The sequence below is a fragment of the Falco cherrug genome, chromosome 5 (assembly GCF_023634085.1).
Source record: "Falco cherrug isolate bFalChe1 chromosome 5, bFalChe1.pri, whole genome shotgun sequence".
Taxonomy (NCBI): Eukaryota; Metazoa; Chordata; class Aves; order Falconiformes; family Falconidae; genus Falco; species Falco cherrug.
Genome location: NC_073701.1, coordinates 38,319,331 through 38,344,186, shown reverse-complemented (window position 1 = coordinate 38,344,186; position 24,856 = coordinate 38,319,331). Strand labels below are relative to the sequence as shown.

At 42.8% G+C, this 24,856-nt stretch overlaps 4 protein-coding genes across 4 annotated transcripts; 2 read left to right on the top strand and 2 right to left on the bottom strand.

Annotated features, from left to right (window-relative positions):
- The first annotated feature begins 6,879 nt into the window (after positions 1-6,879).
- LOC114016418 (histone H4) lies at positions 6,880-7,782 on the top strand. The gene has a single exon (XM_027808361.2). The coding sequence runs from the start codon at positions 6,921-6,923 to the stop codon at positions 7,230-7,232; it is 312 nt and encodes a 103-aa protein (XP_027664162.2). The 5' UTR covers positions 6,880-6,920; the 3' UTR covers positions 7,233-7,782.
- Positions 7,783-8,936: 1,154 nt separating this feature from the next.
- Positions 8,937-9,460, top strand: LOC102050460 (histone H3). Its single transcript, XM_005441358.4, has one exon. It carries the CDS (start codon positions 8,968-8,970, stop codon positions 9,376-9,378), a length of 411 nt encoding a protein of 136 aa, XP_005441415.2. The 5' UTR covers positions 8,937-8,967; the 3' UTR covers positions 9,379-9,460.
- Positions 9,461-12,642: 3,182 nt separating this feature from the next.
- LOC102055777 (histone H3) lies at positions 12,643-14,055 on the bottom strand. Its single transcript, XM_055712419.1, has one exon. The coding sequence runs from the start codon at positions 13,921-13,923 to the stop codon at positions 13,513-13,515; it is 411 nt and encodes a 136-aa protein (XP_055568394.1). The 5' UTR covers positions 13,924-14,055; the 3' UTR covers positions 12,643-13,512.
- Positions 14,056-15,092: 1,037 nt separating this feature from the next.
- LOC129736231 (histone H4) lies at positions 15,093-15,847 on the bottom strand. The gene has a single exon (XM_055712425.1). The coding sequence runs from the start codon at positions 15,801-15,803 to the stop codon at positions 15,492-15,494; it is 312 nt and encodes a 103-aa protein (XP_055568400.1). The 5' UTR covers positions 15,804-15,847; the 3' UTR covers positions 15,093-15,491.
- Between the last annotated feature and the right edge of the window lie 9,009 nt (positions 15,848-24,856).

The following is a 24,856-nucleotide window of genomic DNA, read 5'->3' as shown; positions in this document are numbered from 1 at the left end:
AATATTAGAAGTGAACTAATAATCAGTAAAACTTGGTCTAGCACACACCCACACCCTCCCCTGCTTACAGGATAGAAACTTATACTTAAATGTTTATGATTGTCAGCTATGAAATCAAAATGCAGAGTTCTGTCAGTATCAGTATTAGGCCTGGCACAATTTTATTTATGATATGAATTACATGTAGTATAAACGGCATGTATAGAAGTGCTATGGGTACCAACAAGCAAAGAAATGCTACAATGATGGTGGACTGTTTATATATTGAAAAATGCCTGATAAATTGGAGACACTGCCCTCAAAAATATTTAAGATACTTCACCTGGAAAGAAATATATCAGTTTTACAAATACTGGACAGTAGCAGTTGACTAGCACTTGAGTAAATTTGTATTTTCAGGTTACAGCTGACGATGAATCAACAACAGTATATTATTATATATTAAGAAAGGAACACAATGACGACATCCATGAGACAGCAATGACGACATCCATGAGACAGATGAAGAAGAGTTTCTTCTGTAATCAGGAATGGTATAGTCTCACTTGGAGCTTTAGGTCTAGCTTTTAGAACTGAACTTCAGGTATTGAGAAGTGAACAATAAGACACTCCACAGAAAAGAGCAAGAGTAATTATTAGAGAGATCTAGGAACTATTCCCTGATGGAAAGGCACATACTGCTAGAGTTCCCTGACTCAAAAAGAAGGCTGAAAAACTACAGTTTCTTCTCAAACACTTAAAACACGAAGAGGAAGTCATCCCTCCTCAGTATACGTTGTAGGAAATACAGGAACTAATGTTCTTTGCCACAGCAGGTTAGCAGTAAGGATATGATTTCTAATATGGAGTAGAGCAACTATCAGAAATAAAAGGGGTTCAGTTGGCTCTTGATGATGGGTGAAAAGCAACAAAAATTGGTGATGTCTAGGTACTGGTAATTGTCATAGAACTATAGATTAGAGAGTATTGATGTGGACAAGGGATAAGTGCTGGATGTAATACACTTGTCATTTAGTAATATTTTGGAACAATTTCCTATAGCATTCTTATTTGTGATCTGAGGGAGTATAGGCAGGATCAGCAGGCTGGTAGACATTTGAAAAAAAGGTCAAAGGGCTGTAGTTAACAACTTAGTGTCTGCGGGCAACCAGTAAAGAAAAGAGTGCCCCAGGGCTGAGTACTTGATACTGTTGACCTGGATGGTAAGAGAGAATGTACCCTTAATATGTTTGGATGATACTCAGTTAGGATGGGTAGATAGAGTCAAAAGTTAGACATTTAATTAAAATTGACTTTAATAAACTTGAGGTGTGGGCGAAAAGAAATCTTGTACAGTTTATCCAAGAGAAGTGCAAAGTTTTTCACAGGAAGCAGAACAGGTAGCATCAGCATAGACTGAGAAATAACTGGTCTGACCTGGGGGTTTTTGTGGCTTTCTTGACTACTGGATCCTTAAAGGCAAACTTGATGCTTTATCCAGAGCCTAAGCATAAATAAACCCTATAAGCAGCTGGCGTTTCCAACTGAAGTGTTTGGTTTTCCAGCTAAGCTTTATTGTAAGAAAGACAAAGCACAGCAGTAGTGTCTGGAGACACCAACCCAATGCACATCACAATTTTCCAGACTTGGCTTCCTCCAGAAACACACAGTCTGAGACAAAATTCATTATCGTCCTACAGGAACGCCAACAGTAGATTCATTATGTGGAAAACCATGCTGCATAGAGACTGTTCAGACAGGGCAGTACTTCAGCTGCTGTTAAGTATTTACAACTCTGTAAGAGCTGGCAGAGTTCAACAGCAAAACTTACTGCCCAGTGCAGCTCTGTGGGAGCTCAGGCAATAAAAGGAACTGGCCATTCTCAGCTGTGCGAGAAACGTGTTTACAATGCTTTCATGCAATGTGTTTCTAGCTCAATCAATGTTCAATGTATCAGGAGACCTGTGCTGCTTCAAAGGCCCAGCTAGAAAGCAGAGTAAGGATTTAAGAGAAGCCGTGAAGTGTCAGCTATGGTTGCTGAGTAGCTGGTTTGCTGTTTGCTTGTCCCTTACCCAGGTGCAGGAGCAGCTTTGCATGGTACGCTACAGATCTCAGCTCCATGAGCCACCCTGATCCTGGGAAACCAGCTGGAGCACTTGTTTGAGAGGTCCTTTGGTATCTTGCTGGGAGAAGGTCAGAGCCCAGGGAGGAAAACAACATGAACAAAAGGGTGTCCCTGTCCCCAGTTACAGGTTATTGACACTGTCCCTTCTCTCCCATGTCCTAAACCAGCTTCACATGAGGAACCGGGTATATTACTGTCTTCCCAACACCACAAACCTGATCTAGGAGTTCCTCCAGCCTTTCTTCTTAGACCTATTTAGCTATATCAGCTATTCAGGGAGCCTGCAAGACTGTAGGTTATATATGGTGTGGTGGGGGTGAGGCCTTTGCCACCCTTCTCATTTCAAGGTAAAGTGAGACATACCACACTCACTACTTCAGAGTCGTGCTTAGGCTGGCCTTGAATAGCTGTCCTCACAGCTGGTACATGGTTGTGCGAGAGAAAAACCCCATAAAGTGTATTTTGCAATTCTATCACAAACAGTATTTCTTTGAAAGGAACCCTGAAACATCTAGCCTGGTGAGGAGGGAGTGTGAGCAGTGGCAGGGCCACATGAGTGCTTGGGTGTTGGTGCCTGCCAAGCACAGCATTCCTTCAGAAGCGCATGTACAGTGTCACTTCCTGCAATCTGCTGATGGAGACTAATTCTCTGATGTTGTTTTCCATGAAGAAAATGCATCCAGCTCCTGCTGGTTTACAGTGTAACACAGCAGTGATTGAAACAACATGCACTTGCCCTTGCCAGTAGCTGGCATGGCACAAGGGAAGCGAGACAACTTCTGGAAGATTTTGCTTCTCTGTGGATCATCTGATCTGTAAGAAGCCATGCTGTGCATAGCAAACTGCATCCTCAAAGGTCAGTCCAGGCTCCTGGGCTACAACAGAGGTCTCATCTTGATTTATCAGTCCCTGTGTAGTTTCTGAACTTGGTAGCAAGAAAAAGGTTGGAAATTGTCCATGTCAGGGCTGCAGGCCAGCCCTTTCTATCTTCGACCAAGAGGACCCTTAAACAAAAAGGTGAGAATAGGACTCTCCGCTCTGACTGTCTCAGTGGGCAGGGAAGGGGGAGAGGAGAGGTGAAATTAGTTATCAAAGTGCCAATCTTTAATCTCAATTCACAACCACAGTCCCACCAGATCTTTTATAATATCTATCAAACAGATAGACATGATCAACACACTGGGAAGCTGATACCTGTAACATTTAAACATCAGGTAATATTGTTTGCTGTTTTTACTTAAGCAGCATAAACCACTTCTGCAGCTACAGCAAATCCACAGATTCAAATAGTGACTTGGACCTTGGTCTCAAGATAAAAGCTTTCTGTGCTTAAAAACTTTTTTACCAAAATCATGGGGGCTGCTTGATCTCGGTAAGCACAGCCCTGTAGCACGGCTTACATGCTGAACTGAAGGTGGAGTATGTGGGTACAGGGATACAGAGAATGAGGACCACTGGGATAGATTTAGAAGCTTGAAGTGTGCCAAAGAAGTCAGATCTTGCGCAGTTTACAGTCTTATGCACATGGAGAGACAAGTGCCAGCTGACCACATCTCTGTGCTGTCAGATTTGAACAATCTCCAGCAAGGTTCTTTTAAATATTACTTGAGAGTTCAATGTTTAATACCAAATTTCCTTATTGAGCATACTTCACATTACAAGGGTTTTTTATTTCGTGAAGTGATACAGCAAGGTAGTGAAATCACATCACAAGCATAATATATCATTTGCAATACACAGTTGAATTACAGTGCAAACATGATTCTCATTAATGGTGTCCATATGCTCATTGTCACAATGCTGGGGCCTTCCCAGTCTCTGGGAAGGAGTGTGCTGGTTGAAACCATCTCAAGCCCATTGCTCTCTTCAGACTTTATTTGTTGTTTAATACTTTATGTCAGGCTGAGACACATATACCCTGCCACCTCTCCCCACCCCTCATGCTGGTCTGGCTTGCTCAGGAATACATTAGTTGTGAGCTGTCTGAGGGAACCCGATGATTCACTGATGCAGCTTTCTTATATAGAACCATGGTAACTATCCAGTCTCCCTGGTGTGAAGTGCAGCTTTCTTCACAGTTCATTATTCCTCAAGCTCATTGTCTTTTTGCCCTTCTCTGAGTGATCCTTTACTGTGGGGGTGTGCTGGTGTGTCAAACGTACCCAAGTTTTTGGTACAGGGCAACGATTTGTTTCTTTCCTCTCGATAGTCCAGATGAGATCTATTATGTTTTCAGCATGGCAGATCCCAAGAGCACGGTAACAGTGCAAAGCAGGGAGGGGTCTGTACAACCTGTCACATTCACAAAGGACAGATAACAATTCCATTTTGCCTTTGAAAGTGAGAGACAATATTTTCAACAGGGAATGAAGCACCAGCTGCCCGTGAGTGAAAAGCACGAGGAATATGAAAACCTGTCCAATACCCATCAAAATTCAGAATACCTTTCCAGAAGTTTATTCATATATATTCTTACAGTATAATGTCTGACAGTAAAAATTTTGGCTAATATTCATCTAAAACTTGTAGCCTGAAATTCTATTAACATTTCATGAATGATGTCTTTAAAGTCAGGATTAGACTAATAACTGCATATTCTAAATACTCACCCTGAGGTTATTGACACAGACACAGTAACCTACAGGAGTCCTATCTTATTGTGCTAGACTTGAAACCTATGAAAAAACATCACACAACTACCTCGAGGATGCAAAACCAGAATATAAGCAAGGCAGCTGAAAACTTTTAAACAAATCAAAAGTGGAGTGTAAAAATCATGGCGATAGTGCCTCTGTCTTGCAGAATTAAATCTGTCTCTATTCCATCTTGTTGTGGATGTGTTCTTAGTCTATATATGTGCAAAATGGACAAAAACTTAAGTGCTCTTGCTTGAGCACTGCCCCTAGTAAGTATGTGTAGGGTTGAGGAGCAGAAAGGGAGGGGTATTCAAATTCGGTGTTCTGCCACTAGTGAGCAAAGAAAAGAGAATAATAGTTAAAAAACACCCCAAACTATTCTGGAATCCTTCTTTAGGCTACTTACAGGACAGAAGGGTTGGATTTGTTTACTGTTTTGTGACCTGACAGTTCTGTATAAGCAAGAACTATAGCAAACATAATACATTTTTTAAGTCCTAGTATCATACTCGGTTCACTTGTTCACTCTTCCCAGGTAAAGAAAGGAGGTATGCTTATGACTACACCAAATCTAAGGAGACTCTGAATTGTATATGCATTCCTCTGCACCTCTGCAATGGGAACCACAGTTGCTACAGCCTAGGTAAAAGCTGTGAATGCCTCTGCTAGGTGAACTATAGTGATTGATTAGAAGAGTTCGGTGAGGGTTGCATCATAATAGAAGAGGAGAAAAGAATAGAACATTCCCATGTTTCTTCACATACTCTTTTTCTTAAATGATGCAGATTAACTAGGGAGAAGAAAAATTTAATCTAAATCATATTTGTTGTCTTTTCAAAAAAGCCCTCGACACTCAAAGAGACATAAATTTGATATTGACCATGAAAACATCTAGGGACGGTATTAGAAACAATATTTGAGGTGTCAGGATAATGAACTCCTCTTTTAAGTTTCTAATATGACCATAGACAGCAAAACATTCCTTTGGTTTTATAATGGAGAGTAATACCATCATTATTAAATAGACCAAGAGAAGCTACTCCTTCCCCGTTTAGTAGCATAATAAATATAAACTACTTATTATACGTTCTAATATGGCACAATTTTAAAAAAAGAACATAGAAATTATGCCTGCATTTCCTACATAAAAGGACAGAAGAAAATAAAATTATAACCCTTTCTATTTTTTCCATTAAAAAATGGAAACAGTCATTAGATGTTGGTCTAGTAGTTATTCCAGCTCAAGATTTTCTTATACTGACATTTATGATATCCTTAGACAAGGATTGCTCCTTATGTTCATAAATATTATTTCAAAATCTCGTCTGTTTCCAGTATAGATTTAGACCTATGAAACAGCAGCTAAGGATTAAAAAGCTTAATCTGCAGTACAAAAGAAAGGTGGTTTTGTTTACTAATGAAGATAGTAGAAATTCAAATCTATAGATATACTAAAGAACATTTTGTAAAAGCTAAGCAAAAATTTCCCAGAACAGTAACTCCAAATGAGAAAAATTTGTAAAAGTCTAAGTCTACTATAAAGGTAATAATATAAAATATATTCTATTCTGCCTTCTGGTTAATGTGTGCTTACAGACTCAAAATTATTTATGTAAAAGTTGGAAGAGAGTATCACACTTCATATTTAAGAAATGGGAAGTGAAAAGTGCAATACAAACCCTATATATTAGAAAATCTCACAGCAAATTCATCCCAAAATCCAGTAAGATTTCAAAACATTAAGAATTACTGAAGAAAATGTTATAAAATTCTGAATACAAATAAAACGGTTAATGAACAACAGCAAGAACATAATGAGAATTTAAAGTAATTCAAACAAATCCAGTTATTGCAAGAAAATAAAATACACACAAATGTGGATCAGAAATGGATTTATACCCAAGGCGCCGGGGTGGGTGCGGGCTTTCCAATTCTTCCGAACATGTACGTCGTTGGGATTTTTTTGGGGGGCAGTGTAATTTTTTTATTGACTGTGTAGACTTCATAGCACTGTAAAACAGGCAACATCAATCCACCGTGATATGTGACAGAGGCAGAAAAAACGGTTGGGAACCCCGCCCCTCCGTGCTGCAGTCCTCAACCAGGTCGGCTCCCTGCGCATAAAAGCCGCCGCTCCGCCCCGGTCTCGTTACACTCTCTCCCCGCGACTCAGCAGCAGCATGTCTGGCAGAGGCAAGGGCGGGAAGGGGCTCGGCAAAGGGGGCGCCAAGCGCCACCGCAAGGTGCTGCGCGACAACATCCAGGGCATCACCAAGCCGGCCATCCGGCGCCTGGCGCGGCGCGGCGGCGTGAAGCGCATCTCGGGGCTCATCTACGAGGAGACGCGCGGCGTGCTGAAGGTCTTCCTGGAGAACGTGATCCGCGACGCCGTCACCTACACCGAGCACGCCAAGCGCAAGACGGTCACGGCCATGGACGTGGTGTACGCTCTCAAGCGCCAGGGGCGCACCCTCTACGGCTTCGGCGGCTAAAAGGCCTTTCATTTCCCGGACCATCTCGAGAACCCAAAGGCTCTTTTCAGAGCCACCCATTTACTCCTTGGAAGAGCTGTGGCATTGTTTCCTTTGAAAGGACACTAGAAGCATCTACTATCCGACTTCCAAAATGCATTTAGACTGATGGCTGTGGTGTACTGCTGAAAAGCTTTGTACTTCAATAAGTGCGGTCTTAACGTTTTAATTTTAATTTCATTGGTAAAGTTGTCTTTGCTTTGTAAAAAGATGGGGGGTTTTTTGTGTAATTTTTAGTTTCCCCTGCGAATGTTGTACCCGCAAAAAAAATAATTGCAATGCTCTTTGTAAATGGACCAGTGTTATCTTTGCCTTTTATTTAGTTTTCAGCGATATAAGTGTAATTATCTTGACCATTTAATGTCTTGTACTCCAGAATTGTCATTTAACTGAGAGTAGATAATCCACCGCATGGAAGAAGGGGAAACCAATTTATGACTAAGGAAAAATACTGAAGTTGCTGTGAGATTAAGGTATTTCTGCTGTTTCTAAATAAATTTTACTACACTCAGTCTTCAGTTGCTTGCAAGTGATTTCTTGGGGTTTTTTTTCTAAAAGCTGTTTCAGGAATAAATCAAATGTAGTTTTCTAGAGTGTATATTTTGGGGAAGGGGCAGAACCATGAGCAAAGATTATGACCCTGGGAACACATTTCAAGAAAACTTGTCAAAAGAAGCCTTGTGCAAAAGTTTTTGTCATTCTTGCACCCAGAGGCTGCTCTGGCTGTGGCTTCTGAAGCATTGGTGTTCCATTTCCTTCATCACCGGAGGCTATAAAAACTACAAAAACAGTTTTTCAGGTTTATGTAAAGCTGTCGCTAGTAATTGACCACTTGCAGACAAGTGATCAATAAATTTTCGTGGTTGCTTCTGGTTTTTTTTGCAGACTAAATGAGTAGGAGTAAATTAGGTAAGACAATAATTTTGTACTCCTTTTTAAGCTTTTAACGTCACAAGTTCATTGTCCAAGTATTCTCAAAGTTGCAAACTGACTTGACTTCATGTAGAATTTCCTAGAAAAAAGAAAACAAAATGAGAAAAATAGTTCAAATTATGCATCTCGTTTGCTACATACTTGTTTAGAACTACAACCCTGCATTACAGGAATTCTTAAGCGTCTGTCTCTGGTTTTTGAAGTATCAGACTACCTTTCCCTTGCGGTTTTCAGGATAATGTGCCTGTTATGGTACAACGAGTTCTATACGGCATTGAAGACACTTTTTAATTCTTTGTAGTCAGGCCACCAAAAAACCCCCGCACAAAACAACAACCAAACGGGAAAAGAAAAGAAAAAAAAAAAAAAAGGAAAATAATTTGCGCTTTTAGGAACAACCCCTGAACTGGAGCCTCCACACGGCTCTTAATCTGTCAGGAGCCTGGAGAACAGGGAAAGCCAGAGAAGCGGAAGAGATGCGAGCGCTGCGTCTGCAATACCCGCTGCCCCAGGACTCGGACTCGCACCGCGGGAGCTGTGACTGGGCGCGGGGGCGCAGTGGGGGTGGGGGGAAGTGGGGGGGAGGGAGGCAGCGCCGAGCTCAGTTTCCTCCGGCCTAGGCTGGGATTTCCGCGGCAGCCAATGAGATCGCGCTTCTTGACGTCCAATCAGCGACGAGGCGGCTCGATATATATCCTGGCGCTGCGAGACCTGCTACAGCCGCTTCTCGCTCCTCCGGGAAGGCTTTGGTAGCTGCTGCGTAATGGCGCGCACGAAGCAGACGGCGCGTAAGTCGACGGGCGGGAAGGCGCCCCGCAAGCAGCTGGCCACCAAGGCGGCCCGCAAGAGCGCGCCGGCCACGGGCGGCGTGAAGAAGCCGCACCGCTACCGGCCCGGCACGGTGGCGCTGCGCGAGATCCGGCGCTACCAGAAGTCGACGGAGCTGCTGATCCGCAAGCTGCCCTTCCAGCGGCTGGTGCGCGAGATCGCGCAGGACTTCAAGACCGACCTGCGCTTCCAGAGCTCGGCCGTGATGGCGCTGCAGGAGGCGAGCGAGGCCTACCTGGTGGGGCTCTTCGAGGACACCAACCTGTGCGCCATCCACGCCAAGCGCGTCACCATCATGCCCAAGGACATCCAGCTGGCTCGCCGCATCCGCGGAGAGCGGGCCTGAAGGGGCTTTTGCCATAGCCCCTCCGCAGTTCTAGCAGACGAGACAGCCCACACAAACCCAAAGGCTCTTTTAAGAGCCACTCCATGCACACAAAAGAGCTGTAGCACTGGTTTTAATTTAGAAATAATTTTTTTTTGAGTGTAGCACTGATTTTATGTCCCCAGTTCCTCTTTGTGTCGCGGTGGTTTTAGTGTATTATCCCATGTTTTACTATGTTTTCTCCATGTAAATACTCATCTTTAATAAACCCCATAAGGCTCTACATTTCCTGCTCTGCAATTCCCTGGATTGCAAATACCAAAGGATAGTAACAGGCACTTTTTGAGCAGTATGTGTAGGAGAGAGACAAAACTGGACACAGGGAGGGCTCGGAAGTCAATGTATTAGTTTAAGCTTGGTCAGCAGGGAATATCAGGCAGAAAGGATTTTTTTTTTGCATTATGAGTGCACTGGACTCAACTGGCCTTGATGTAGAAGGGAGATGGCACACACTTCTCTGTCTGACATGGGCCTGGGCTCAGGAACTGCCTCTAACCTCGCCTAGCTCACTGGATCTGGGCAAAAGTGGAAACTTCCCATAGCCCACTGAAATTCTGTTTGTGTTGAACCTAAGGCATTAGGTTTTACTGGGGGCTACCACCTTGCTCCAAAAATTGTTAACCCCGGGAGCAAGAATATCTGTCTCAAAGAGTCAGTTTTGAGACCAGTCTCAATTATGTATGACCATGCCAAAGAAGCAGGTCACATGAGTCTTATTTCTTACAGCGCAGAAACATGCCTAAAAAGACCACGAAACTGACTGAAAAGTATTGTACACAGGAATAACTATCAAGTTTTTCTGGATTTTTTTTTCTATTGATAATATAAAAGGAGGTGGAGTGGGGGTAAAAACTGTTATCTATTTCCTGAGGGTTTTTTTAGAAGATTGGTGTTGGTGTTTGTTTTTTTGTGGGGTTTTTTTTTGTTTTTCTTTTGGAGCAGGTGGGGAGGTGGTTAGACTGGGATATTTTTAATAAGAGTTTCATTAAAAATTTAAGGTGGAAAATTGTGGTTTTTTCCAATGATTGTACATGTATTTGTTTTGAATTTGCACTCCCCCAGGTAGCAATCACATGATTTTATACAGTCAGAAAATACGCTGAGTTGTCAGATTTCTAGGATTCTTCAGAAGTTACTGGCATGATTGTGTATGTATACGTGTGCGCATGCAGCTTTCAGCGTTCCTCATAAGGGTCCTTCCAACCACCTTTGCTTGAATTGTTGCTGCAACATGCATATAGGAATGACCAGTCTAACAATAACCTGAACATTAAAATAGGAAGTTAAAAATTAGGCCTCAGATTCATATCAGGGAGTAGTTTCTCCTACTGTTTTGGGAAACATCTTCCTATCTTTCCCCCATCTGTAAAATGCACCATTGGTACCCGGGGTGTAACAGTCTTGAGTGCTGGGCAGCACTGAAGGGTCCTATTAGAAGATGGCAGTGTCAGTAGAGGCTTCTGAGCACCATTTGTTTTCTCTTAGAGATGCTTGCTCCATTATAGACACAATCTATCAGACAGCACCTGGATGCCTGAGGAAAGAAAGTGGAAAGACTTCGTCAATCTTGACTGAAGAAGTCTACACTAAGTTTTTTTGGGGGGTGTCTTTCCCCACACCTTTTTTTTTCCCTCCGTATAAAGCCCCTTTATGAGTTTGTTGATCTTCATGGCCTTATTTTGAAATTAGGTTTCGATGGAAGTAGAGATCTGCACTGTTACCGAGTGATGAATGGAACAACTGTGCAGTTTGTAATGAACACAGGAGTGAGTTAGTCTGTGTTTTTATCTTTCAAACACAATGAATGTGTGTTTTTCAAGACAGACTTCACCTCTACTTGCATGTAAATTAAAATCTTTTCTGGGTTTGAAGTGAATCAAAATAAAAGAATCCCAAATTATACAGAAAGAAAATATTAGCATGTTTTGTAACTGAAGTTTTATGCTATAGCATAACTAAGATTTCTCCAGTTCTTGTGAGGAACCTTGATGTGAGAGAGATTTTTCACTTACAGCCTGGGGAGTAAAGGAAACCTTCCAATAGCCCATAAGAGTTGTGTTCTTCTAAAAGAAGCCAGATGACAAAAGCATAATTTCAGTCCTTGCTTCAACTTCTTCAGTTGTCCTAGAGCATATCTAATGTTAGCAGAGGGAGCGGTGGAAAGACCTCTATCGTATTGCTAAGAAGTACCACCTTGTTAATGCTGTAAGATCCTACCCAGTTATTTTTAGCAATTTTACTAGATAACACTGATACAAGACCTGGGAACTCAGACAAGATATTAACTACTTACGTGTCATGATGAATAATTTCTTCATCCACTTTTGAGAGTGAATTCCACTGTTTAGTAACAGTGAGGGCTTCTTCCAGAGCCTGGGTGTGCATTAAAAGTGAGCATCAGTTTCTGTTTCAGTAAGCTAGTGACCTCACTCTATTTATTTACAATTGTAACAAGTCTGAGGTTTTAACCATTTTAACACTTGCTAGCCTGGAAGTGGAGCCTAGATACAAAATCCCTTCAATTAATTATACAAGGCCAATGTGGACCAACAACTAGAATCAGGACAGAGCCCACAGAAATCTGGAAGTGTAGCCAGACATGTCGTTCATTTTAACAATCTAATCATATAAATAACTTCAATATGCCTTTATAGACATAGTCCCTGTGGTATTCCATCAGGAGCACTTCCACTTTCAACTTTATAAAATTGCTACCCCTTGCTTTGCAACTGGTGATGTACAAAGAGATTAATAGAACCAACTTTCAGCTGTAAGGGAGGAACAACAATTATCTAGTCTAACTGTGAAGTAGTTCCTTTCACTTGATCTCTTATATTGTATTGTTGGAACTGCAAAAAATGGAGTGATCAGCTGAGATGGAATATGTGTCTGCTGGATGGATATGGCTGGGTGGTGCATGGGTAGAAGGGACTTGGAAAGAGACAGAGGTGGGTGGATACTGAGAAGAATTAAAATTTGAGTGACAGAAAAGCATATATACGTACGTGTATATATATGAAATATACACACATATATATGTGCATATGTAAATTCGTACCTACATCATTATACTATGAGTATTTCTTTTATCTGTAATGTTTTACCTCCTGTGTGATGTTTCTGAAACACACCCTATGAAACTTCTGGCAGGGCTCACCGGGTTCATCTCCTTTGTCCTCTACCACAGCCTTTCCTCAAAGTCATAAATCAAGCAAAGAAAGTTAATAATATAAATGACAGACCAGTTTATTGAATTCCCCATTTTTATCCCTTGCATCAGGCTTATCATCTGAAGGACTTTTGTTTTCTCCACATAATACGTTGAGAGGCACAGCTAAGATCTCTAGTACAGTGTTACAATTTTTGAAGTACATCATGGTAAAACCAATGAGAGTACACCTACAACAAATTTTAATAAAAAGCTGTTTAAAACTTGAAGCTTACCTTGCAATACTAACCTATGTTATGCCTTCCACATTCCTAAGAAGTGAAAACTGCACTGCTCCAATAAAACTATAGAAAATAAATTATTTTACTGGAATTATCAAGTCTGGGGAGGGGAGCAGGGAAAAATTACAGCTACACTCTGTCTTATTCCGCTTTAAAGTTTAAAGCTCTCGCAATGCTTACCAAGAGTATTTTTTATTTACCTTATATATACACTAACATTTCTGATTTATTAAATCTCAGTTACTTATTCTGTAGAGCTAACTAGATATTTCAAAGCCCCTCACCAAAACAGATCATAACACTGCTGAAAAAAAAAATCAAGGAGTGCAAGGTGACTGGTTAGGAAGGATAAGTAGCACATTTTCTCTGGAGTTGTGACATCTTAGTGCAAAGTTCTCCTAACAAGTGCAAAGAGAAATCAGCTGAGCAGAGAGCAGCAGAGGGGAAAAGTTGTAAAGTAGTAATACTTACAAAAGAAAAAACTTACATTACCTGAAAAGAGCTTTAAAATTATTCAGTCCTTTACATAAATAGAAAAGGCCGTGTCACAGCTCTCCTGTGTAACTTGGTGGCTCTTAAAAGAGCCTTTAAGGGTGCAGAGATAAAAGTTCCGGTTCACAGAGAAGGGACCCTGGGGCAGGAGCCTCAGGCCCGCTCTCCGCGGATGCGGCGAGCCAGCTGGATGTCCTTGGGCATGATGGTGACGCGCTTGGCGTGGATGGCGCACAGGTTGGTGTCCTCGAAGAGCCCCACCAGGTAGGCCTCGCTCGCCTCCTGCAGCGCCATCACGGCCGAGCTCTGGAAGCGCAGGTCGGTCTTGAAGTCCTGCGCGATCTCGCGCACCAGCCGCTGGAAGGGCAGCTTGCGGATCAGCAGCTCCGTCGACTTCTGGTAGCGCCGGATCTCGCGCAGCGCCACCGTGCCGGGCCGGTAGCGGTGCGGCTTCTTCACGCCGCCCGTGGCCGGCGCGCTCTTGCGGGCCGCCTTGGTGGCCAGCTGCTTGCGGGGCGCCTTCCCGCCCGTCGACTTACGCGCCGTCTGCTTCGTCCGCGCCATCTCTACGAGAGGAACGAGCTGGCTCCAAAAACCACTGCTGTGGATTGATTACACGCTGATACCATAGCCCTTTTTATATCATGTTCTCGTCCCCGATTGGCTGAGAGCGATGCGCCTTAATCATTGGATACTTTCAAATTTGAAAATCCCGCCTCGAGAGCGCGCCTAATTACCAGCCGCCCACCCTCCCCCCCCTTGCCCTCACCGCTGTTACCCTTGGTGTTGCTTATTTCTTATAGCAGTTATTAAAATCTATAGCAAAAATGAAAACCTTTAGCGGACATTGTTTAAAAGGGAAACAGGTACGTGTAACGTATGTTGATCCGAACCCGAAGATTGTTTTATTTTTCCCTTCTAAGCAGCTGAAATTGATCTTTGAAAGTAGTAAGTATCATAGAGCTTTTCTCATTAGAAATACTTATAACAAGGCTTTCTTTTTTTTGTTTGTTGGGGTGTATGTGTGTGCGCACGCGCGGGGTGTTCGGTTGGAGGTGTGTGTGTGTTTGTCTGTCTTTGTTTTACATAGAGTAACTTTAATCTGTAAAGAGTAGAAAGTAATACCGTAGCCTGTATGGGAGTGCTTTTAGGTTGAGAGGAATTCCGCATGGAAAGTGCCGTAATTCAAGTGATAGCGTTTTCAACGACTTTGTTGTTCAGCAAGCAACAGTCTGGAAATAGTTCATACGGAAAGAAATTCAGACTTCATCGTTCACAAGCTTCTCATCCTCCCCACTGCGTATTTCCGCTGTTTTCTTAGCCGGGAGAGTTGTTCTTAAGAGCCCGAGTACAGAAGGGTTTTTCGGCGAAGGGAAAAATCGTGCTTACACTGGAGATAAAGAACGGCTTTGACTCCCGGAGCCGTAAATTGAAAGCAGCAGGTTCCTAAGCTTTACCACACCGGACGCACAAAGAATAACGGACGACTCCCTAAAAAACCCACCAACTTTTAGAGGACAGATGAGATCGTTCCGGTATTTAAAAGCGTATGAGAAAGGGCTCAGGGGCCGGCTAGCTGTGACACTTCCCACCCCGCGGCTGTACGTTTTCACGTGCCGAACATCCTTACAGGTATTAACATAATTTAAAATAAAAATACCGCCTACTTCTGCTGCTTACGTAATGACTGAAAAACACAGGCTATGAGAAACGTCCGCAGGGCGATGCGTAGCTGCCTGAGCCAGGCGAGTTTACCAAGTATCAGAACCACCAGTTTAAGAGTGTGTTATTATTAAATGCTTGTCTTTACTGGAGAGCAAGTTAAAATATCTAGGCTTGCTAGACTCCAATGCTGTTATCGATACTGAAAATCAATAAGCTTTGTATGTTCCCCAATATATCAAACATAACAATTATGTAATCTTAGCAGCATCATGCATTTAGTTAGCCTGTACTTAACCAGAATTTTTTAAAAAAATTAAATATATAAGATAGCATGTAGGGAAAAAAGTATTAAAACCGTTCACGTTCTTTTACCAGCTTTGACGCAACACAGCTCTTTTCCAGTTTAAGTGGGTGGCTCTGAAAAGAGCCTTTGGGTTCTCGAGATGGTCCGGGAAATGAAAGGCCTTTTAGCCGCCGAAGCCGTAGAGGGTGCGCCCCTGGCGCTTGAGAGCGTACACCACGTCCATGGCCGTGACCGTCTTGCGCTTGGCGTGCTCGGTGTAGGTGACGGCGTCGCGGATCACGTTCTCCAGGAAGACCTTCAGCACGCCGCGCGTCTCCTCGTAGATGAGCCCCGAGATGCGCTTCACGCCGCCGCGCCGCGCCAGGCGCCGGATGGCCGGCTTGGTGATGCCCTGGATGTTGTCGCGCAGCACCTTGCGGTGGCGCTTGGCGCCCCCTTTGCCGAGCCCCTTCCCGCCCTTGCCTCTGCCAGACATGCTGCTGCTGAGTCGCGGGGAGAGAGTGTAACGAGACCGGGGCGGAGCGGCGGCTTTTATGCGCAGGGAGCCGACCTGGTTGAGGACTGCAGCACGGAGGGGCGGGGCTTCGTGCTGGCTCCCCCGAATCTCCCCGCTTTCCCTATCGCGCGCCCCGCTAGCACAGAAAGGCGGGTTCCTGTGAGTTTCCGTTCCCGCGGCACAAGTGGTTCGGTGTTGATGCCTTTTTTGGGTACGTTCGGGGTTTTTTCGGATAGTAAAGACATTGGGTCTGTGTGTGTAATAGTTCATAAACTTTTAAGAAAACTTTCATACATCGTGATCTTTTAGTACTAAGACCTCTATCATAAAAAGGTATCCCAGTTACTGAATCACTTAAATTACTTTTTGATTTTTTTATGTAACTCTTGTTTTAAAATATGGGTACGTGTTAATGAATTGCAATTTGAGCTGGTTGTGTAGATTGTCACGTGTAGCTTCAGTGTTTTAAACTGCTGCTCCTCATGTTGGAGGTGGGTTTCTTTTTGGGTTTGGTTTGGTTTTTTTGTTTGTTGGTTGTTTTTTTGTTTGGTTGTTGTTTTTTTTTTTTTTTTCTAAATGGAGCATCTTGTAGCAAAATCTGTCCATTCATGTTTCTGAGAAATTCTACCCCTCCTGAATTTCTTTCTCATGTCCATTTCTTGCCCTTTCTGAACTTTACCTGAAGGAGAGTTTAGCAGTAAAGGTATGCTAATCGAGAGTTTACCCCTTTAGGTGCTCATACTCCACTCTTTTTTTTTTTTTTTTTTTTTTTTTTTTAAAGTAAAGCAGTTCCTTTGGAGAATTATTTTTACAGTACTTTCTGTTCTTGTGGTGGTATAGACAATAACGTGGCTTTTTTGATAGCATAGACAATAACGTGGCTTTTTATGGTGATTAAAAAAATATGTAAAAAGAAGAATGGTTTTGTCATTCAGAGGAAGGTGTTCAACTCTGTGCTTTATTTTAGGGACAAAAATCTTTCGAGGTTTTACGGTTAAAAAGGAGAAACAGTGTTTAACAAAAATCCTTCCTAGCTGGCTTTTGACCTGAAAAAAACTCGGGAAAGCGAACGAATTTTTCAGTATTGAGCGTTTGCTGCCCTCTCATGGACGTTGTTTGGTTATTTTTTTCCCTTCCAAACTAAGCGGCTTTATATAATGTATCCTTTCATAAAGATACAATATAACATTAGCCAGTAATCAATCTCTATCTTAGCATACGCCAAAGATACAGATGTTGCACCTGCTAGCAGAGAAATCACTGTTCCAGCGGCCATTCACTGGCAGATGGAAATAATGTAGCCTGCCATGTTATTTATGCACAGTCTTTCCAGTTAAACCTCAAAGGAAACCTAAATGGGGGAAGACAAATAAAAACCAACCAACCAAAAAAAAAAACCAATGCCAAACCATCACCAACAAACAACAAACCAAAACCCCAACCAACTCCCCAAAAATACAACCCAAGACTCTGAAGAAGACATCCTAAAGGCTCAGACCAGACAGTATCCTAGGTTGGGGCATGGAGATAATTCTTTTGTACAGTGGGGATGCCACGGCTAACTTCATGGTGCTCTCTCTCCTAAGGCCAGTTTGCCCCTTCCAGGAAGGGAAGTTCAGGGACCATGACTGGACTGCAGTGGGATACCAGGCCACTGTGAAACTGAGCACTCTGTAGTCGGGTCCTCTGTTATTCCCGGGAGATTTTGAGTGTAAGGTAGCTGTATCCTGCACCGGTAAGGAGAAGTACCTCGTGTAACATTTGCTGCAGGTTTCGTTACTCTCTGAGTACACAGGCAAGCCCCCAAGATGTTACTATCAGGGTACTTTAGCATTACCTGTTGCAGAGCTCCCTGAACCCACTCTGCTATGAAAATCTAGTTATCCGGTCTGTTCAGTCCTTGGGGATCTGTTTCATGGGTCCCCTCTGGGAGTTATTACCACTTGCAGACACCTTACATGAGGTTGCCAAACAATCCTGGGCTTCACCAGATCACCTTCCCAGGCAGTCCCTGATGAGTTGTCCAGTTCTGGAAAGCTGAAGTTTTGTTTCTGGTTTTGTGGGGGTTTTTTTGTTGTTTTGTTGGCTGGGGGTTTTTTTGTTTGTTTTTTGTGTGTGTGTGTGTGTTTGGGGGGGGGTGGGTTTGTTTGTTTGTGTTTGGGGTTTTTTGGGGGGTTTTTTGTTGTTTTTGTTTTTAATGGGATAAAGTAATTTAGAGCTTCATACTATAACCCTGCTCCATAATAAGCTGCTTCTTCCCAGGAAGACTACATATAATATTTCCCTGTCTTCTGCTGTCTGTGCCCTTTTCTCCATCGTCACCTTAATAAAATGTCAGAATCAATTTTGATTGTTTTAAAATGTGTAGATACCTACTTGTTCACAGCACTGTTTTTTGAGTCATGACCGAAATTAACTAATAAAGTGAAGGTAGGTTAGAGCCATCTCTTCTTCTGTTCCAGATGATTCCAAATTATACATCAAATTTCATCTGGTCTGCTAGCTCTGTCTGTTAAAAATAAACTAACTCTGGATACAGCCTTTGAGCCAATTCACTATGCATTTAACAATCCATGCATCAGATTTATACTTCTCCAATTTAGAGGTAAGAACATTGTGGGGGACCATTCCAAAGGCCTTACAGAAATCTAGGTAGATGACACCAGTTTCTTTTCCCCTATCCACTGATGCAGTCACTCCACTGCAGGAGGCTGTAGTCAGGCATGATTTGCCATTGGTGAGCCTTATTTGCTGTCTCTAATGTCTTCCCTGCCTTCTATATGCTTCAACATAGCTTCCAGGAGGATCCATTCCATGACCTTACCAAGCACTGAGGTGAGGCTGACTGGTCTGTAGGCCCCAGAGTCCTCTTTATTATCCTTTTTAAAAATGCCTGTGATATTCACTTTTCTCCAGTCTCTGAGAACTTCACCTGACTGCAATGACTTTTAAAATACGTTGAAGAGTGGCTTAGCAGCTACATCTGCCAATTCCCTCAGGACCCTGTGATGCATCTCCTTGGGCTCCATAGACTTGTGTATGTTCATGTTTTTCAAATGGTCTCAAACCTGATCAGAGAGGTTTGAGATGAGGATGCAGGGGTCCCTCCCTCAAATGATGGTAGGGACTTCATTCCCCCAGTCCCTGCCTTGAAGTTCAATGATTTGAGAGATTTGGGAAGAGTGATTGCTAGTGAAATCTGAGGCAAAATGAAGTGTTGAGTATCTCAGCCTTTTCCATGTCAGTTGCTACTAGTTCTCCATCATATTTGTCAGGGGAAGGGAGGGGGACATGTTTTCTTCAATCTTCCTTTTCTGAGAAAAAAAAACACAAAGAAAACAAAAAAAATTGTACTGCCTTTGTGTAGCTTACTTTTCCTGCCCAGGCAACTAGGATTTTTTGGATAGTTGTCACATGGACTACTTCGTCAGCTTTTCTTTGACACTAGAGAAGAGGAAATGTGTCTAAAACACACCTGCTTTTCATGAAAGAAGCTTCTTGACTCAGAAGTGCACAAACTCACCAGATCTGGTCCTGACAGGAGAGAGATGCTGGTAATAGTAAAGTGTTCTCTTTGATTGAAGGGGAAAAATATTTCAGCAGTTAAGAAGCAAGTGGCCAAAGGCAGGTAGCCAGGGAATGGGCATAAAATTCTGTCATGAGAACAGCTACAGTGGAGAAAACAGAGAATCAGCAAAGAAATGCAAAACACCACAGTGCTGATGGCAATGGCAATGTACATTTTTACTAGTTCAAAGTCCCAGATTTGGCTGGGAGAGTTTATTTCTTCTTAGTAACTAGTGCAGTGCTGTGTTTTGGCTTTAGTGTAAGGAGAGTGTTGATAACACACTGATGTTTTTAGTTGTTGCTAGGTAATGTGTTTACATTACATACAACTGAGTATGCATATGAAGTATACAGACCCAGTATATATAGCCTTGGTTGACTAGTGCCAGCATACACTGGTCGCTGAAAGAATAACAGGAACTCCTTTTTTATGGTTAGTGCAGGTCCTGACATATGCTTTGTTTACTTCTATTGTTTTCAATGTTTGATGAGAATAATAATCCTATTATTATTTTCCTACATTTCATTTTTTCTACAGATCCTGGCAGTGCAACCCCGAAATCATTGAAAAGCAGACCCTGCACTCTTTGGGAAAAAGCACCAGGGTTTCACTGATGTCCCAGGAGGAGGCCTACCGGAGTGATGAACAAAAGTCACATGGGAATGGAAGTGCAAAGAGATAAAAAAAAAAATATCTGCAAAGTAAAAATCAGAATAAAACACAATTCCAAATCCAGAAAGAGTTGTCCAAAACTGAGTATGGAGAGTGAATGGGGATCCTAGGAGGAGTCACACTAGTGACATGTTTTGACAATGTGTTCTGGAGAAGAGCTGGTATCCCCCAGTGCTCAGCATTGGAATGGGTGCATTGTGATCAAGGGAGTAAAAAAGAAACTTGTGGCATGAAAATTCTATTGTGTAACCTTATGAAGTCTAATGTGTCTAAGTTAAAAGTGGTTCTGCTCCTGAACTCAAGCTGGCCCAAATCTGTACTGCCATACGAGGGGCAGAGAACAGGTCTGGTATTAATGATACTCATATCACACTCTTACTTTTGGGCATTCCACATGGGCTGTTCCCACCTTCAGTCCATACACTGTAGCTGGCTCCCCACGTAGCTCCTTCCTTTTGAGATTCTGTAAACTAAGTCTTGAAATGTACATATTTATATCTATCCATTTATTCAATCCAGGATACTATGAAGAACTTTTTCTCTGCTTTATTTGTTTAGGGTGCTCACTACTAGTGAGGATGTGCAACAACACTACATCCCTGTTTCAAATATCTTTGGACTTAATCAAACATTCAGCCTTTTATGGAAGATTAGCTCACAATTCTTTTTAACATTTGCAGAAGCTTTTTCATAATAGTACTGGAATAGTTTCACTTGAAATAAAACTCCAGCTTTGATGTTCTTAAGAAGTAAGCCTCTGAGAGAGATCTTTTTATTGTTTTTAGAACCATAGAATAATTTTGGTTGGAAAAGACCTTTAAGATCAAGTCCAGCCATTAACCCAGGACTGCCAAGTCCATCATGAAACATGTCCCTAAGCACCCATCTACATGTTTTTAAATATCTCCAGGGATGGTGATTCTACCACCTCCCTGGGCAGCTTGTTCCAATGCCTGACCACCCTTTCTGTGAAATTTTTTTTCCTCATATTCAATCTAAGCCTCCCCTGGCATAACTTGAGGCTGTTTTCTCTTGTCCTAGCACTTGTTATCTGGGAGAAGAGACCGACCCCCATCTGCCTACAACCTCCTTTCAGGTAGTTGCAGAGAGCAGTAAGATTCCCCTTGAGCCTCCTCTTCTCCAGACTAAACAACCCCAGTTCCCTTAGCCTCTGTTGATAAGACTTGTTCTCTAGACCCTTCACCAGCTTTGTTGCCCTTCTCTGGACATGCTCCAGCACCTCTACGTCCCTGTTGAAGTGAGGGGCCCAAAACTGAACACACTATTCGAGGTGCGGCCTCACCAGTGCCAAGTACAGGGGGACAATCACTTCCTTTGCCCTGCTGGCCACACTATTTCTGATACAAGCAAGGATGTTATTGGCCTTCTTGGCCACCTGGGCACACTGTTGGCTCACATTCAGCTAGCCATGAACCCCCAGGTGCTTTTCCACCAGGCAGATTTCAAAACGCTCTTCCCCAACCCTGCAGGGTTGTGTGAGGTTGTTGTGATCCAGTTGCAGGATCCAGCACTTCTCCTTGTTGAATGTCATACAATTGGCCATAGCCCATCTGTTCAACCTGTCCAGATGCCTCTGCAGAGCCTTCCTTCCCTCAAGTACTGCCCCCCGAACTCGGTGTTGTCTGCAAATTTACCGAGGGTGCGCTCAATCCCCTCATCCAGATCACTGTTAAAGATACTAAACAGAGCTGGCCCCAATACTGAGCCCTGGAGAACACCACTTGTGACTGGCCACCAGCTGGATGTAACTCCATTTACTACCACTCTTTGGGCTCAGCCATCCACCCACCTTTTTACCCAGTATAGACTATATACCTATCTAAGCCATGAGCAGCCAGTTTCTCCAGGAGACTATATACCTATCTAAGCCATGAGCAGCCAGTTTCTCCAGGAGAATGCTGTGGGAGACTGTGTCAAAAGCTTTACTAAAGTCCAGCTAAACAACATCCACATTCTTTCCCTCATCTGCAAGGTGGGTCACCTTGTTGTAGACTGAGATCAGGTTCATCAAGCAGGACCTCTCTTTCATAACCCAGGCTGGCTGGGCCTAATCCCCCAGTTGTCCTGCACATGCTGCATGACGGTGCTCAGGATGATCTGCTCCATAATCTTCCCCAGTACTGAGGCCAGGCTGACAGGCCTGTAGTTTTCCAGATCCTCCTGGCTGCCCTTCTTGCAGATGAGCGTCATGTTGGCCAACCTCCAGTCTTCTGGGACCTCCCCAGTTAGACAGGACTGTAAATGATTGAGGGTGGCTTGGCAAACTCCTCCGCCAGCTCCCCCAATACCCTTAGGCAGATCCCATCTGATCCCATAGACTTGCACATGTCTAAGTGGAGCAGCAGGTCACTTACTTTTTCCTCAGATACCACTGGGAATTATTCTGCTGCTCCTTGTCCCTGACTTCTAGCTCAGGGGGCTGAGTACCCAGAGGGGAGCTGGTCTGACTGTTAAAGACCGAGGCAAAGAAAGCATTAAGTATTTTTCCTCATCCTTTGTGGCAATGTTCCCCCTGGCATCCAACAAAGGATGGAGATTATCCTTGGCCCACCTTTTGTTTCTAATGTACTTACAAAAACACTTTTTGTTATCTTTTACAGCAGCTGCCAGCCTCAGTTCTAGCTGGACTTGCACCTCTCTAATCCTTGCCCTGCATAACCTCGTGACATCCTTATAGTCCTCGAGAGTTGCCTGCCCCTTCTTTCAATGGTGGTAACGTCCCTTGCTTTCCTCTGAGTTCCAGCCAAAGCTCTCTGTTCAGCCAGGCTGATGGTCTTACCCACTGGCTAGTATTTTGACACATGGGCACAGCCTGCTCCTGCACTTTAAGACTTCCTTCTTGAATATAGTCCAGACTTTCTGGACCCCTTGTTTTCAAAGACAGGCTGAGGCCATGCAGAATAAACTCTTACTTTCACATGAGAACTACAGTTAAAGACACAGAGATACACAAAAAGCACAGGAGTAACAGAACCCATTAACAGAGAACAAAGAGATAAATACATGTACAGAAAATAGCTAGTTTTGTGGTAATCTGACGGGCAATCTGGCTTTGTGGTGCCTAGCGCTGCAACCCTATAACACAAAAGTCTTCATCAGTGATTTATTATTGTGTAAGGAAGTACTTTTACTTCAACAGAATTATTGCCAGGTTGTTGAGAGTCTGTTTTTGTACATGTAGACCCTTACCTAACTCATGGATTCATTTGCTGTTATTTTCTTTCTCCATTTCTACTTCCAGTGCTGGAACATCACAGATTTTTATTATCACAATTTACTAAGAAAATCTGCAAAATGAAAGTTGATCTTATGGAAGAGAAAACAAATAAAAACAGGTCTTCCTTGCAATAATTTGAAATTCTGAAACTTTTTTGTTGTTGTTGTTGACCTTACTCCTAATTTTTGAGCAGCTTAGCATTAAAAATCATAAAGGGCATCTGTGTATTTTCTGCCAAAGTATGGCTGCTCACTAAACATTGTCCTTTTTTTGCCTCCTGTTCAGGTGTGTCTTTGACTACCAGCAGCTCAGTTCTCCATGTCAAATCGTTGCACAGAATCACTGATCAGTCTGATTCCAATCCAGTTCCCAGGTCAGAACTATTCACAAAAGACAATGTGTTTTGTGTCTGATATCCTAAAGTTCTGCTTTCCATATTACCTGTGTTCCAGGCAGTGGTACTCACATTCCTTAGAGTCTGTAGTGTGGGGAAATGTCCATGCAGTGAAGTCATTATAAAAGTTTAAGAAATCTGCTACTCATCTCAGAATATGCATTAGGCTGAGCACTTTGCAAATGTGGAACAGGCTAGGGACATGACATAGCCTATATAAAAAAGTTCAATAAATAGAAGCTGCATGGCCATGGAGATGGCCTGTCATATAATACAAATGCTTTGTTAGAATCATATTTTGGGATATTAATGCAACCCCTGATTGTGATAGGAAATGTCTGGGAAAGTTCCTGCTCATTCGTTCTCAGAAAAGGACACCTAGCTAAGCGAGAGATGGAGATAAGGGCATGATGGGCAAGGAAGATGTTCCTTGTAACAAATGTACCCAAGGTCCAGAAACTGACCTGTTCACCAACACTATCAGAAGACAAAAAACCATTAGTCCCTCTCAGTTGTTTTGAAGTTTGATTTTCCATTATGAGCACATGTCCAAAGTCCTTTTCAAGCTGCCCATCTTAGCACATGACACATCCTGGAAGATTCTGAGCAGAGCTTATCTTTTTTTCCTTCTTTCTCCAGTTTCACAAAGCATCTTAATAGGTTTGAGAAAGAATTTAAAGCCCAGATGGCCAAAGAGGATGTCATACAACAAAGTGAGGTGTATTCCCTTTCCATTGCAATCATAAATCACACAGTCAAACCTAAGCTCAGCAGATTAGCTAGAAATTTGAACCATGACAGCAGAATAGTATACCATGATTTTTTCTTAAGATATCAACTTCTCTGATGACCAGGATATAAAACTGCTTAAGTAATGGAGAATGGCCTGTTGAAGATGGTGTGGGACCCTGAGGGACACATAGTGGTTGGACACTGTGGCAGTGACTCTGTAAATTGAAGATAAGTTATTTCTGAAGGAGAATCAGTCTGGAGTGGTGCACATCTGCTCCTGTAGCTGAGAAGAGATGGCATCCACAGGGCTAGCAGTGCAGAAGCTGAGGGGGAAGAAGGATGAAAAATTATGAATTAGGGGTACTAACCAATGTGCCAGTGGTGCAATTGGCATAAACATGACATTACATGTGTCCCTGAAAGCTGAT